The following is a 14,609-nucleotide window of genomic DNA, read 5'->3' on the forward strand; positions in this document are numbered from 1 at the left end:
CCCCCCCCCCTGATCCGTCAGGGTTTAGTCCCTTCATCTCTAATCTGCGGCCGGTGTCGCTGCGCATCCGGCGGCATGGCTTTTCAACATCGCCGCACTAAAACAGGTGTTTGTTCTTTATTCGGCAGAGCGTCAACAAGCACGTAGCTTTGATTTAGACAGTTGGTTTAAATCAATGTAATGGTTTAAATGGTTGATGTGTGGCATAGGTACATACATGTCCTTTAAATAATCAATAATTACATTGGCAGACGCTTAACTTCGATCACTGGTCGCAGCCATGCTCGTCACGCCATCAGGCTTAACAAAGAAAAAAAACGGGTCAATCTTCCGTCGGCTCTGTCATCAAATTAATCGGATTTAAATCTCTCCACCACCTTCTCTCGGGCGGTCGCAGTGAAAGCGACCATCGGATCGATGGTTATTTATCTCGATGTGAGGAAACGAATAAATATCAAGACGGGGGGGGCAAGGTGTAGGTCCATCCATCTGAAAATAACACCGGGGAATGTCGATAAAACTCACCTCGTGGTCTGAAGACGAGACAGGCGGACCGGACGAACCGGGAGACTGGGGGGGAGGGGGGGTATCCCCCCAAAAAGATCAATGATGGCGGAGGAATTGAAGGGAATGGATATCCGTTTCTCTGAAGTATCCGCGTCCTCCCGATGATGATGGTGGTGGTGGTGATGGGGGCTGTAGGGGGGGGGGGGGGGTCGGCTATGTGCTGGATGCTGTCATCACGCCGGGACTGCGCTCTATTAATCCGCGGCCCTTCGCTCACCCCTCCCTCACGGAGCAGAGGACCGTCAGCCCCTCCCCAAGGACGGTTCTATGAGTTACAATCATATTATTAATAATAATAACAACATTCGGACATGTTTGATTGCGTAGGATGGCTTTGTACCTCCCACATCTACCGATTTATTACCTTACATTTAATAAACATATGATAATGAAGGAATTTAAAATTCCATTAAATTGTAAAAGCAAACATTTGTCTATATTTATCAAAGTGATCGCAACGTGATTCAGTTGTGTTGAATGTGAAACCTTTATTTTTTCCGTTTTCATCTTGACGTGGTTTGTTCTCCCGTGCTCGCCGTAGTACATCATCAACTTCCGGGTTACGTACAGCGGAAGTACGTAACCCGGATCTCTCATCCATGCGCCTCTGAAGCCTTGAAATTTCAACGCGAAAGACATTCTGCTAAACCGCTGCTAAGATGTTTAAGCTGGAGGGACTCGGGCCGAAACTGGACCCGGAGGAGATGAAGAAGAAAATGCGACAAGATGTCGTCTCATCTGTACGAAACTTCCTCATTTACGTCGTTCTGCTGAGAGCTAGTGAGTACAGCGAGCTGACGTTGAGAATGGAAAACCAAAATTGGTGATGATGATGAATATATTTATTAGATAGAATGTTAGAGTACAAGTACAGTCACACAGTAGCATGTATTACAGTACAAATAAAGTAAAACATCCTGTCTAAGAGGAGCATTTCAAAAAAGCCCTTGTGGTCTTGTTTCCGTTGAAAGTCCTTCGTACATAAATCATCCACGATTAACAATACAAATTTAACAATACAAATAAAAATAAAACCAATATTATTATGGTATTTAAATGTTCTGCAGTTTGGTCCATGTGTCATCAGAAGGTCAAAATGTCACGTTTTGTAATGGTATAAAGTTACAGCATTAGAATATAATGCAAAAAAGACGGCATTGTTGAGAATGCAAAAATATAATAAATATTACGTTTTATAATATAAAAAACACAGAACTACTTATTTTGCTATAACAAGGACAATGTTTGATATCTATTAAAAGTAGGAATAATCAAAGAATCAAAAAAACAAAATCCACTCCAAATTGATATGAGAATTATTTTAAAACAGTGTTTCTTAAAATGTTTGTTTCTTAAATTGCTTCCCCACCACAGTTTGCACACACGTAAAATCAAGGTGGACAGTTCGTTCAGTCTTGGTTTCTAAATCTCGATTCATGGTCCAAATACAATTAACGCTTGTCTCTGTTTCCAGCTCCATACGTGTTAAAGAAGCTGGACAGTATATGAATGGAGCAGCTGACCATTTCCTTCAGCACCCTCTGAAAGTGTGCTGCATCAGAAACACTGGGCCACCATCAGCAGACGGAAGGGACATTACAAAACAAGATCCTGTCCTAGACGACTGCTGCCCGTCCATTGCTGCACCTGAAGAAACATCTTGTTTGAATTAAGTCTTGGGCCATGTGTTTTTTTTTTAGTTTGTGTTTCTTGTTGAACATATTGTAATCATTGTTGAATTCACAGATTGGTAGTGTCCATCATGCCTGCTGTGTTCACCCAGTCAAAGGAAAGAGGTTTTTTTGTGTTCATTTGTTAATGCACGGCACATAAATGGAAACTGATGATGTAATCTGAAGACAAAGATTTTGAACCTTTTCATTTAACTTTAAATTAAATGTCTGAGAAAAAGGAAACAAAGGAATGGAAACTCCCTTGATTTCAAAGTGTGAAACCAATTTTGTTAAATATATTTTCCGGGGATAAAATTATTCATAAAAGTTCCACGGCTGAGGCAACGCAGATTGTGGTGTTTGGAGCAGACTCAGAATTTGGTTATGACTCTAATTGTCCCTCAGACCGCTCAGTCATGCTTTGATAGTTATGCATTTTATTCTCCCATTGTGTCAAACACTTTAATGGAGTTTATACTTTATACGTATTTACATCCAATTTGTATCAATACAAGAACGTGTTTTTAACTAAATAATGAATAACTGAATATTCAAAATGTAGTTTAATGAGATTTAACAACATTTTTGGCATCTATACGGCTGTTCCTAAAAATAAAAGGCGGCTGCACTCCCGCCGGGCGACCACCAGGAGGCGGTGTCTGATATGGAAGCGTCGACGCGACGGAAGCCGGGTGGCGTCATCGCGAATCATAATAATGGCCGTGATCCAAGCTATTATATTGAAGTGTAGCGGATGTAGAGCTGTCCGGACAGCGAGGCTACGCGCGGACCTGCAGCCGGAGACCGCGACACATCTTCCCGTGTTCTAGGCGCACTCGGCCCGCCCATATTCCAGAGCAACTCTCCGAATACCGGAAACAAGTGAATGATCCACCCGATCACGCGTCAGGGCGACCGGAGGCGGGCAGCCACCCATCCGGATGTCAGTCCGCCCACCTCACGAGTGCAGGTGATAATAACTCGCCTTTTGTGACTGTACTTCCGGGCAGCGGCACTGACGTCACACAAAAGAATCTCTGCACAGAACAGCAAATGGATTTCCCAGGCCACTTCCAGCACATCTTCCAGGAGCTGAACCAGCAGCGCCTGCGCGCTCAGCTGTGTGACTGCGTGGTGGCGGTGGGAGGCCGGAGCTTCCAGGCTCACCGCTCCATCCTGGCTGCCTGCAGCTCCCACTTCAGGGCTCTGCTGATCTCCAGCGATGGCGGCGATAAGGTCGCCGCTGACAAAGGTGTGATAGAGCTCGATCCAGAGGTGGTGACCCCAGAGGCCTTTTCCACCCTCCTCGACATGATCTACACCTCCACGCTCTCGTTGGGGGCCTCCAACGTGATGGATGTGCTGCTGGCGGCGTCGAACCTGCACCTCAACGCTGTCGTCAAGGCCTGCAAGCTCCACCTGTCCAGGAAGAACTTCCCGTCATCGCCACCCGAAGGCTGGAGGTCAGTGCAGCAGCAGCAGCAGCAGCAACGCACCCAGGCAGAGTGGCTGGTCACGTCTGGCGTGGACGAGGAGGTCGGCGAGGAAGAAGCGGGCGCGGAGGTTAGCCAGTCCGTTGGGTCTGAAGACCAGGGGACGAGTCGGAAAGTCGCGGGCGAGCAGAGCGATCCATTCGCGAGGCACAAGAGAAGGTCAGAAGAGGATTCTCTCAGCGGGAGGAAGAGGTCCTGCAGGCTGCTCGAGGGGAGCTTTAAGGAGCGTTCGCCGACTGTCACCAGAAGCACCGTCGGGACGGAGGAGCAACGAGAGGAGCTCCCGTCCCCGGACTGCCCGAGGACGACCGGCAGACTCTGGGGAGGCCGAGTTGAGGAGGAGGAGGAGGAGGAGGAGGAGAAGTACGAAGCGACAAAGGGCAAGTCGGAGGAGTTCCAGCTGCCGAGTCAGTCAGACAGCAGCGCGGGGGGGGCAGTCGTCCTCGATGGGGGCGGACACGCCGGAGAAAACGCTGTGGTCAAAGTAAAGGTGGGAGACGAAGGGGAAGATTCTGACCTTGAGCCCAAGGCGGCCGTGATGGAGGTGAAAACGGAACATCAGAACTCCCCCGATGAGGACATGCAGGAAGATCGTTTCCCTCCGCAGGTTCACACGGACGGTTTGGACTCGCCAGGAAGTGATGAAAAAACAGCCGCCGCCTCCCCGGCAGACGGCGACGTCGGTACTTTACGAGCCCAGCTGTGCGCAGATCTTCAAACCGAGTCGCAGAGAGAGGACGGACGTCTGGGCGAGGAGACGGCGGACACGGGCGAAGGCCTGGACAGTCTGGCAGAGTTGACCTTTTCCTGCCTCCTCAATCCCGATAACGAGACGGGAGCCCCGGGAGAAGAAGACAGTCTCGCCAGCCTCACCGCCGCTGCCGCTAACGCTAGCGGCGGTGATCCCGCAGGCGAGCAGAGGCGAAGCTCGGAGGTCCAGCCCTCCGATTCGTCGTCCCTTCTCTTCCCGGCGCCACCGGTCCCCGTACGGCAGCTCGTCCCGGCTCAGGTCTCCGGCTTCAGCGACGCGCTCATCCTCCATCCCACCCACAGGCCTCTGGCGGGGTTTCTGAGTGGCATCAGGCCAAGCCTCTGTCTGGGAGCCGCTCTCATCAAACCGCCCAGGGGGGGGAAAAGTTCAGCCGCGACGACCTTCCGTCGCATCGCCCCCAAAGTGCCGCCCGGATCAGAAGCAGACACGGATCACGCTGCCGCCGGAGAGGCGGCCGATCGGCCCCTTCTCACCAGAGCTTCGGAGGACGTCCTGTCCAAGTGCAAGAAGGCGGCCGCTGAGGACAACGTGCTGCTGGTGGACGGGGGCAAGAAATACGCCTGTCAAATCTGCCGCAAGACCTTCATGAACCTGACGGATTGCAAGAAGCACATCCGCGTCCACACGGGCGAAAAGCCCTATCCCTGTCCCAAGTGCGGCAAATGCTTCAGCCAGTCCTCCCATCTGTACAAGCACTCAAAGAACAGCTGTTTAAACTGGAAGGAGGAGCAGGCGTTCGCAGACAGCCTGCTCTGACACGGACTGCAATAAGGCGCTTCTGGTTTTAAAAAAAAAACACCCGTTGTACTCTGGAAACTTCCACTTTGTTTGTTTTTTATGTTTAACACAAAAATCAATGGCAAGCATCCGATGTAATCGTGAAGTATTTTCAACAGTGATGTGATTTTTTTTTTTTATGTCTTGTGAACCCAAACTGATGTGAATGCACTCCTCCCATGAAATAACGTGTTTATTCGACTCCTGCAAATAAATGATGAACTCAATCATTGATATTGATTTGAACATTTATGAGGAGAATCAGGAATTTCTTCTTTTTACACTTCAGAAAGATCAGAATTCACCCTAAACGTGAGAGACGCTCCTCCAGAGGAAGCGCATCAGATTAGTTTCCGAGCAGGGAGTGTGACGCTGGTGTTAGCAGAAAAGAAAGAAAGAAACGAATCACGGAGTCCATTGTGTGTGTTTTCTGTCATCCGTGCAGCACCAAAAAACGCCACAGTAGTTCCCTTCCAGGGGGGCTAGAAGGCGAGCTCGCAGGGCATGTCCGCGCCCTGTAAACCCCCCAGTAGGTTTTGAGCAGCCAGAGCTGCCATGGTGCCTCTTGTTGAGTAGGTGGCGCTGCCAATGTGCGGCAAGACCACTGCATGAGACGAGAAAGAAAGGATAAAAACGAGAAAGATCAGTTGGAGGAGAGGCCCCCCGAGCGAGTCTCCTTGCTGCGTATCCTCTCTACTCACCGCAGTTTGTCAGAGACAGAAGGGGGTGGTTCGTTGGGAAGGGCTCGGGCGTTGTAACGTCCAGTCCGGCCGCTGCGATCTCGCCCCCGGACAGAGCCTCGTACAGATCCTCCTGGTTCACCACGGCGCCCCTAAATCCAACAATTCACCTCGTCTCTAGTGTTTACAGTCGACACCAGATCGACGCTTTTCACTTCACGCACGCTCAGACCCGCAGCGCTGTGGAAGCCTATACCTGCTAACGTTGACGAAGACTGCTGTGGGTTTCATCTTGCTGAAGAAGGCCTCGTCACACATCCCCCGGGTCTCTGGAGTCAGGGGGCAGGTCACCACTACGAAGTCGCTCTCAGACGCAAGTGTGTCCAGGGGTACTGGTCGACAGAGGAGAGCGCCACGAGCCAAACGGGGACAGAGGCAGCGCGTAAGACACAAAACCGTGCTTCTTCCTTTTCGTCTGATTCTCTCCGTCGCCTTACCGAACTCTCCGTTCACCTCAGCAGCCTGGGGCTTGGCGGTTCTCCCAGAGTAGAGCAGCCGTTTCACGCCAAAGGGCACCAGCCTCTGAGCGATGGCGAAACCTCAACACAAACGCCACACGATTAATCTACCGAGAACAAGCTGAAGCTCGGCTGAGAAGACAAGTCGGGTATAAGGAGGCTACTTCAGTTGTCTTTGTCAACAACAGAGCGCTAATTGTCCAGCTAATTGCACATATGTGGACAGATGGAACCTGTTCCCGAATGACACGCCTGGTTTTTCCTTCGGGCAGGGATGGAAACACCGTCCGACGTGCGTTGACACGATAACACGGGATCTAGTCGTACGATATGATGATGAAGGCCGTACCGATGCGCCCCAGTCCGACGATCCCCACCGTGCTGTCGGATAAACCGTAACCACACATCCAGAGAACCCCGCCACGTTCGCCTCTGAGAAAGACAGGACGGCCAAATGAAGGGAATTGCTTGTCGCCGTGGTTACACGTTAAACCGTGGCAGCGGACGCTGGGTTGGGTCGACGTGCCACTTGTTGAGACTAACCTTTTGACCATCTCCACGCCCTCCGGTATCCTGCGAGCAGCGGCCAGCAGCAGCGCGATGGCCAGTTCCGCCGTGGCACCAGTCAAGACGTCCGGAGTGTGTCCAACACGTATGCCACTGCCGACAACGGCGACGTGAGAAGGCGTGGTGGCACGTCATTTCGGAAGCCCCCCCCCACAGGTGCTGATCTTTGATGCTACCTACCGTTTTTTGATTTCGACCAGATCCAAATGGTCAACGCCCACGGACATGGTGCTGATCACTTTCAAGTTTGGGCCTGGAATCACGAGACTTTAGTACATTTGATCATCAGATTGTTATCATTTCTTTCTGTGCGTATTTGTTGATTCATATATTTGACAAATGGGAGGCGTAGTGTGTTAAAGTATTCACATCCATGCGAGTTCTCAGGCCTTATTGTTTATAAACGTAATAATGCAATGTTAGAAATTGGTCAGATTAAGTGATTTAAATACAGGGATCCATCGCATCACAAGATATTCTTCAAATCAACTGATTGCTCTATAATGATGAGAAACAGCAGTTGTTATTTATACCTTCGTATGTTTTTTTTTTTTGAAGTCATTCATTTTTGTGCTCATGTTTTGGATGTTATCAGCTTTTTTGTCACTTCTGTTTCTGAAAATCAATCCACTTGCCCAATTAACACAGGAGTGATCCGTACCTGCAGCGTCCAGAACCGCAGGATCGATTTTATCCCCTAGAAGACAGATAATTCCATCAACTCCATCCAGACCTTTCAGAAGCTCTGCCTTCGTGACGTTACTGTCCGAGTCCCACATGGTCACCTCACAGCTGTTTTCATGGAGAGAAGAAGATACACAAGACAGCTTGCAATGTGGCATCGAGGCCAACGAATGCAGACCGACAGACGGACGTTTGTGACCCTGGATTTACATTTGAGAAACATAAAATAGGAGTATATATCCTGCTACTTTACTTTAAATAAACATCTTGAACTAATCAGTCACAAACTATGAAATCAACACCAATCATGTGAAATATTTCCATTACCCTTGATGTTGCCTTTCATGTTCATGCTGCGGTGATATTTTTTGCAAGGATCATCTCTAATCTGCATGCCGCCCGTATAATCTACCTTTGATCTGAGCGATTAAAACTGATTTTACGAAGTAGATGACATCTGTGAATGATCCTTACACTCCAGACGCAGTCAGGATTCTCAACCCCTCTTCCGGGAGACGTTCCGTTACGAAAACCTTCATGACGTCACCACGGTTGTGCGCGTCCACGTCCGCCGACTCTACCGAAGCGAGCCCCGAGATTAGACCGACTGGAACGCAATCTGGAGACCGACGCTTCCTCTCTGTTATATAACAGCCGAGTCAAACCCCGTCAAGTTGCACGCGTCACTCAAGCCACGCCCCATCCAAGATACGCCCATTTCCTGTTGAGAAAATGATACTGTATGCTAATAGGCTCAAGTCATGAGTTCTGCTGTAGACGCCGCGCCTCGCTGTAAAATGGTGAAGTGTTCGCCTTAGATAGCAGCAGAGGGCGGGATAACGACCCGGAGTACTCGGGGGGAACAAACAAGCAGACTTCCAATCAGGAAACCGGAGCGAGGACTCGGTCTAAAGCGGTGAGAAGCCCTTCTTCTGAATAACTTAAGCTGTGTTTCGTTGGGGCTAGCTGTCAACATTAGCTTGGAGTGTTTTCCTTTGGTTTATTGCGTACAGGTCGGTATGATGGAGCTAGCTGCTAGCTGCTAGCTGCTAGCTGAAGCTTCCGCAATGCAGACTCGGAGAGCCCTGCAGGCTAAAACCTTCCTGTGCTAGCAAATATCTAATGGTTTATAACACAGCAAAAAGGTTGACACATCCTCGTGTTCGTATTTTATGAAGGTATAAATGAGGAACTACACGATTAATTAAGATATTTTATTGATATTCTCTCTTTCTGCTCGTTGTGTCTGTGCACACAGTAAAATGCAGTTTAGTTTGTGTATATGGATGAAAGCATTAGACCATGTTGATGCTGATAAATAATCAATAACAAATGTCTGATTGACGAGTTGAAATGCCAAATTACTTCATTACACTGATCCAGTGATGTATGTATATTTAAGTATATACAAATACAAATAATACACCAAGAGCATCATCTTTCTTCTCAGACCGGTTCGGATTCAGTGGGATTTCGTACCGCTCGCATTTCCCAACGCTACCGGATTAAACTACTGCAAAAAAAATAATATGTGCTTGATTCTAATAGACTCCACGAGTCAGTCAGCTGATATCTCTGTTCAGTAACGCCCTATAAACTCTATTTATTGGACGTAATGGGGTCTAAATATCCTATTTGTCATTTCAGAAGCACACGCCCGCTGCAGACCTGTGGCGGAGGAACTTGCAGAGCCGGTCTGAGCTCTGAGCTCGCTACCAGCAGCAGCTTTTAGTGGAATCACGCTTGCGGTCTGCGATGGCTCTGTTTACGCTCCGTAGGAACCCGTCCGGCGCCGCTGCCGCTGCCGCAGTGAGTTCGGTTACACTCGCTTCATGTTGTGCATAAACAAGTTGAAGTTCTTCATGAAAAGCGGTTCTTCCTCATCGACGATATCTTCTTCTATCATCCGTCTTGAGGCTTACACTGTAAAAACACACTCGTAACATCTAAGGGTCATCAGAGTGCTTTAGCTTCCATTCATTCTTAATCACGCTGTGCGCTATAGCACTGGTCGTTTAATGTAAGTCTATGTTTTAATCTAAAATCTGCTGAAGCAACACGGGACAGGGGAATCTTCAAAAAAAACACCTGGCGGTTACCGTTGGTAACGGGTCAAGAGAAGGTGAATCCCACTGCCATCCGGATAACATCTTATTCCAAAATCTGCAAATATATTTAGTCATATTTTGATGTACTTTTCTTACACAGCGTGTCGGTATTGGGGGGGGGGGGGGGGAACTATAATTTGGTTCTGTCTCTGTCATCTCCTATCTTCTCCTCCTGTCACTCCATCATGGCGATAATGAACCTCCACATCGGGCTTTGTTTCTTGCCGTTGCTGATCTGACTGTGGCTCCATCGCTCATTAAATTCAATCGAATCACTCGAGTATCTTAACATGTCTTCTCTTTGTTCTGCCAACCCTCGTTGTTCCTGTCCTGCTTCCTTCCCACTTCTCATGACTTTCTTTCTTTTTTTTTTTCTCCACTCTGTCTGGACTTGTCAGTTGCACAACAGGTAACGTTTCTGTCTCAAGTTTCTTTCTCCATAAACCCTCCTGGATTGAATCTCTCTTAAAGTTCTTGTCCTTTGATCATTTTAACGCTAGCAGTGACCTCTCTCTCTCTCTCTCTCTCTCTCTCTTTTTCTTTACGACTCCATTTCACTCTTCATGTCTTCTCGCGTCGGTCTTTCACTGCATCTTTAATGGCACCGGTCTTTGGATCGTTTCACATCGTTGCAGAAGTGGTGTGTTTAACTTAATTCTGCTTAAGTTTCTTTGGGATGTGCGTATTTCAACTCCTGCACAACACAAACATCGCAGTTTGCTGGATTATCTGGATGTTTGGGAACAGAACTGAATCGCACACAGAACATAATAAAGGGTTAATAGCTTTAAGATGAACTCTGCTTGATGTTTATTTTGTTTTTTAAGGATGACAGCCTCCAAAGGAGAACGAGACTTCAGAAAAGGTAGATACTAGCCTCGCCCTAAACGGTCCTAACTGAACGATCACAGCGGATTCATGCTGCCTAATCTGCCCGAATTCAGGGAGAGTTTTGCGCTCGTCAAGGGGGCTGTCCATCTGTTGGAAGAGGGTGGCGAGACGGATCTCCGCGAGGAAACCTCTCAGCCCCCAGTTTCTCCCGTAGGAGAAGATTGCAACGCGCCAGACGTGCGCCACCAGCAGCTCCACGCCATGGTGGAACAGCTCAGGCCAGAAGACACCATCAAGCTGGTGAGGAGATGCTCACTGGGTTGACTGTGCAGCGGCAAACCTCAGAGGAACCTGCCACACATCGCGTGTCGCTGCTGCTCCCTCTCCCGTCAGGCGGTGCAGCTGGAGTCCGTCAACTCCGTCAGAGTCAGATATCTGGTCGTTATTGCCTCCCTCAGCAACAAAGAAGAGAGCATCCTGCTGGGCATGGACTTCCCCAACTCGGACAGGTGTGTGTGTGTGTGTGAGATAGAGAGAGAGACGATTCACAAATAGAGCACAGAGGATTGGCATTCTATTCAGCTACTGGTTTCTTAACGGCTTTCCTCGTTGCCTCCTTGCAGCGATCAGTGCACCATCGGCCTGGTTATGCCAGTGTGGAGCGACACGCAGGTCTATTTAGACGGAGACGGGTGAGACATTTTTTTAAAATGGTTGAGGTGCGAGTGAGGCTGCAGCACAGACCGGGCGGCCTGAACTCTGGCGTGCTGGCTCGAGAAAACGGGAGTGAGTCATGCCTCTAATTACGGAGCTGAATCGTTCTCCACGCATTACGAGTGTTCTTATCACTCCGTTATATAAGCAAGCAGCTCGCGTGCTTCTATCGTTGCCCTCTTTCTTTGTCAGGAGAAGTCAGCGAGCTTCTAGCTGCTAAAAGCGATAGCGTGATTTACTGTCAAAGTGAAATGTATCCCAGCACATTTACCCCACAGCGCATGTGAGGTGGGGGTGGGGGGGTGGGGGGGGAGTGCCCTGAGTAGATAGCAGAATGGATGTTTTAAAATATATTTTACTTATTCATTTCTTCCTCCCTTTACTCGTCTTCCATGCTTTTATTCTCGCTCTACGACGTTGTTATGAGTGTAAATGAGAAATGTCTCCGCGGCGGTAGCTAAACGCTGCGTCTGGATTCTGTTCTCGATGCTCGGAGGGAGCTGCGGAGACGCCGGCGTGAACACGGTGTGTTGGCTGTGCCGTCTTTTAGCTCCGCCTCACTTTACCTTTACTTCCCCCCCACAGTGGATTTAGTGTAACCTCGGCTGAAGACACCAGAATCTTTAAGCCTGTTTCCATGCAGACCATGTGGTGAGTGACAGTGCTGTTGTTTTCACTCCGGTTGCACCCCCCCCCCCCCCCCCCTTCTGACGTGCTCCTTGACTCATCTCACCTTCATTGTCGATGGAAGGTCGGTGCTGCAGGCGTTGCACGGCTGCTGCGAGCGGGCGGTAAAGGCGGCGGTGATTCCGGGGAATGGCCTGGAGTGGGCGGAGCACTACAAGAACCACGTGGAGTCGGACCGCTTCTGCCTCAATGAGTGGGAGACCATGGCCGACCTGGAGTCGGTCCGCAAGGACAGCGACGGACGGAGGTACGTAAAGTATCAAAACGGTAGTCAAAAGCTCCGCCAGTAAAGGAAGGGGAAGTTTCACACGTACTGTGCTGGAAGCTCGGCAGAGAGACTGTCCAACGAGGCGCTGATCAAAGAGCGCCTGAGAGACATCATGAGTACCGAGGACCTGGACTGCCTCACCTCTAAAATGGTAAGAGAGCAAAGCCAGAAGCCATAGAACATGATGAGCATTAAAAGATCAGATTGTTTTTCTCACACTATAGGTGCACACCGCTCTGCACACCCGGATCAGCTTCGACCTTCGACCCTACAAGGAATACATCGACAACGAGATCATCGTCACCTTGGCTCAGATTGACAAGCCCGCCAAAATATTTGACTACCTCTACCTGGTAACGGCGTCGCTTCTGGGCGTTCTGTGAAGACTCTGTTGAAAAGACTCGTTTCTGCTTTAGTCACTGAACTGGCGGAAGTGTGTTTCCAACAAGATGTTGTCATGCGACTAACTTCCCCTTCGCCGAGCTCTGCGCTGCCAGCGATAAGGAAGGGAGCACTGCGAGCTCTTTCCTTTTTTGGCCTCAGCTTTAACCTCCATCTTGACGTCTGCTTTCAGGGCTCTGAGTGGAACGCGGCGAACTTTGAGGAGTTGCAAAAAAACAAGTGAGCGTTTCCACCTCCAACACTTCAGCTCTGTCCGCTGCCGTCCTGCTCGCTCTAAGGTGGAGTCTGTATCCGTTTCAGCGTGGGCTACATTCTGAATGTGACCAGGGAGATCGACAACTTCTTCCCAGAGGCCTTCGCTTACATGAACGTCCGGGTCTTTGATGTGGAGACCAGTGACCTCCTCCCTCACTGGACGGACACGTACAACTTCATCAACACCGCGAGGTACTCCGGAAAGCGTAAACGCCACAAAACGCACGTTTTCTGTCACAATGACATCACAATTACATTTGTCCAGGTAGAAGACGTTAAAATCATAATAATTTATTAGTATTTTATTAGTGAGTTTCTGTTGGTCCCCGTGTGCAGAAAGAGCGGACAAGCCGTGTTGGTGCACTGCAAGATGGGTATTTCCCGCTCTGGGTCGACGGTGGTAGCCTACATCATGAAGCAGCAGCACTGGCCTCTGGACGTGGCGTTGGCCTTCGTGAAGGAACGCCGCTCTGTCGTCAAGCCCAACGAAGGTTTCATGAAGCAGCTCCAGACGTACAGCGGCATCCTCAACGCAAGGTCGGCCACCGAATCGGGAGTAACGTTGGACTTATTCCAGAATGGACCGGGACTTATTAGGTTGTGTGGTGCGTCGTTACAGCAACGAACGTCACAGCGCACTCTGGAGGCGAAAGTCGAGAGACCAAAGACAAAAGTCAGTGCAGAAGAGAGAGAGGGGGGAGGAGGAGAAGCCGGAGGAGGAGGAGGAGGAGGAGGAGGAAGAGGAGGAACTTGTTGAAGATGAGGAGAGTTCAGATGATACAGAAGAAGAGTCAGAGGTAATCAATAGTGGCGTTAGTGAACCAAATCGGTGTTTAAAGTCCTTTTAATGCTTTAATTAATAATCTCTTCATCTTCCCAAAAACAAGCAGGTGTTTGAAGAGCCCGACTCTCAGTCTGACCCCAACAATCAGCAGGCGGATCCCCCGCGAGCCGGCCCCGTTACCGGCCCCGTTACCGGCCCCGTTACCGGCCCCGTTGCCGGCCCCGTTACCGGCCCCGTTGCCGGCCCCGTTATCGGCCCCGTTATCACCGTAAATGAAGTGGAAAATGTGAGCAGACTTCTCCCGGCATGCACCCTGCATCGGAAGAACGTTTCTCCGTCGTTCTCTCTCGGTAAATTTAACTTTCTCTGTTTTTCAGCTCAAGGTAGCTCCGAGTGTTAATCGCAGCGGCAGGATGAACCTCTTCTCCCTCATGCAGTCCATCAGTGAACTGGATGATTTGGATAAAGAGCAGGTAACTGAACCTCCTTACAAACAATCAAAGACGTGAACACAGGTGAAAGCATGACCCCCCCCCCCCCTCGGTGGCGGTCGTAAACCTGTGTTTTTAAAGTCTTTGAGCTCAATTCAAATCTTCTTTTAAAGTCTCCTCAATGTGTCCTAGTTGAAGCTGTCCGGCAGCCCGAGGCAGTCTCCATGTCAGCGGAGACGTAGCCAAGGCAGACGGGGTCTGGTTCACCAGAGAGCCTGTATGGATGTTTCACCTGAGCCAAACGCCAGGAAGGAACCAGCGAAAGCAGGAACTACAGCGATGGAAAACACAGAAGAGCAGTGAGGGACTAATAAAGAAATGAATGTCAGGGAAAAAAA

The 14,609-nt window shown here is 49.5% G+C and overlaps 4 protein-coding genes across 6 annotated transcripts; 3 read left to right on the top strand and 1 right to left on the bottom strand.

Annotated features, from left to right (window-relative positions):
• Positions 1 to 1,136: 1,136 nt before the first annotated feature.
• On the top strand, positions 1,137 to 2,487 carry tomm5 (translocase of outer mitochondrial membrane 5 homolog (yeast)). The gene is made up of 2 exons (XM_068740512.1): positions 1,137 to 1,347; positions 2,042 to 2,487. Exons 1-2 carry the CDS (start codon positions 1,227 to 1,229, stop codon positions 2,074 to 2,076), a joined length of 156 nt encoding a protein of 51 aa, XP_068596613.1. The 5' UTR covers positions 1,137 to 1,226; the 3' UTR covers positions 2,077 to 2,487.
• Positions 2,488 to 3,293: 806 nt separating this feature from the next.
• On the top strand, positions 3,294 to 5,261 carry LOC137894805 (zinc finger and BTB domain-containing protein 5-like). The gene has a single exon (XM_068740273.1). It carries the CDS (start codon positions 3,294 to 3,296, stop codon positions 5,259 to 5,261), a length of 1,968 nt encoding a protein of 655 aa, XP_068596374.1.
• Positions 5,262 to 5,361: 100 nt separating this feature from the next.
• grhpra (glyoxylate reductase/hydroxypyruvate reductase a) lies at positions 5,362 to 8,356 on the bottom strand. 3 transcript variants are annotated; one of them, XM_068740274.1, is made up of 9 exons: positions 8,206 to 8,356; positions 7,709 to 7,839; positions 7,228 to 7,300; positions 7,024 to 7,140; positions 6,830 to 6,912; positions 6,460 to 6,561; positions 6,219 to 6,354; positions 5,984 to 6,114; positions 5,362 to 5,886 (listed from the first exon to the last, which is right to left on the bottom strand). In XM_068740274.1, the coding sequence occupies exons 1-9, from the start codon at positions 8,268 to 8,270 to the stop codon at positions 5,765 to 5,767; spliced, it is 960 nt and encodes a 319-aa protein (XP_068596375.1). In that variant the 5' UTR covers positions 8,271 to 8,356; the 3' UTR covers positions 5,362 to 5,764. The 3 variants fall into 3 exon arrangements, with proteins under 3 accessions (XP_068596375.1, XP_068596377.1, XP_068596376.1); XM_068740276.1 differs by having other exon boundaries at positions 5,363 to 5,886; positions 8,144 to 8,229; XM_068740275.1 differs by lacking the exon at positions 8,206 to 8,356 and adding an exon at positions 8,059 to 8,184 and having other exon boundaries at positions 5,363 to 5,886.
• Positions 8,357 to 9,486: 1,130 nt separating this feature from the next.
• ssh3 (slingshot protein phosphatase 3) lies at positions 9,487 to 14,577 on the top strand. Its single transcript, XM_068740058.1, has 16 exons — positions 9,487 to 9,534; positions 10,667 to 10,704; positions 10,784 to 10,970; positions 11,064 to 11,179; positions 11,294 to 11,362; positions 11,970 to 12,035; positions 12,136 to 12,318; positions 12,397 to 12,490; positions 12,564 to 12,692; positions 12,914 to 12,960; positions 13,042 to 13,188; positions 13,333 to 13,533; positions 13,616 to 13,793; positions 13,887 to 14,066; positions 14,158 to 14,253; positions 14,404 to 14,577. The coding sequence occupies exons 1-16, from the start codon at positions 9,487 to 9,489 to the stop codon at positions 14,572 to 14,574; spliced, it is 1,950 nt and encodes a 649-aa protein (XP_068596159.1). The 3' UTR covers positions 14,575 to 14,577.
• Positions 14,578 to 14,609: the final 32 nt, after the last annotated feature.

Source organism: Brachionichthys hirsutus, chromosome 6, assembly GCF_040956055.1.
Source record: "Brachionichthys hirsutus isolate HB-005 chromosome 6, CSIRO-AGI_Bhir_v1, whole genome shotgun sequence".
Classification (NCBI taxonomy): Eukaryota; Metazoa; Chordata; class Actinopteri; order Lophiiformes; family Brachionichthyidae; genus Brachionichthys; species Brachionichthys hirsutus.

What these genes read in the sequence shown, in the direction of transcription:
- LOC137894805 (XM_068740273.1), top strand. Translation starts at nt 3,294, where the DNA reads ATGGATTTCCCAGGCCACTTCCAGCACATCTTCCAGGAGCTGAACCAG.
- grhpra (XM_068740274.1), bottom strand. Translation starts at nt 8,270, where the DNA reads ATGAAGGTTTTCGTAACGGAACGTCTCCCGGAAGAGGGGTTGAGAATC. An exon ending in ATCCTGACTGCGTCTGGAGT is followed by an intron (nt 7,840 to 8,205) that starts GTAAGGATCATT and finishes CCATGAAAACAG; the next exon opens with CTGTGAGGTGACCATGTGGG. An exon ending in TCTGTCTCTGACAAACTGCG is followed by an intron (nt 5,887 to 5,983) that starts GTGAGTAGAGAG and finishes CGTCTCATGCAG; the next exon opens with TGGTCTTGCCGCACATTGGC.
- ssh3 (XM_068740058.1), top strand. Translation starts at nt 9,487, where the DNA reads ATGGCTCTGTTTACGCTCCGTAGGAACCCGTCCGGCGCCGCTGCCGCT. An exon ending in CGTCCGGCGCCGCTGCCGCT is followed by an intron (nt 9,535 to 10,666) that starts GCCGCAGTGAGT and finishes TTGTTTTTTAAG; the next exon opens with GATGACAGCCTCCAAAGGAG. An exon ending in TATTTGACTACCTCTACCTG is followed by an intron (nt 12,693 to 12,913) that starts GTAACGGCGTCG and finishes GTCTGCTTTCAG; the next exon opens with GGCTCTGAGTGGAACGCGGC.
- tomm5 (XM_068740512.1), top strand. Translation starts at nt 1,227, where the DNA reads ATGTTTAAGCTGGAGGGACTCGGGCCGAAACTGGACCCGGAGGAGATG. An exon ending in CGTCGTTCTGCTGAGAGCTA is followed by an intron (nt 1,348 to 2,041) that starts GTGAGTACAGCG and finishes CTCTGTTTCCAG; the next exon opens with CTCCATACGTGTTAAAGAAG.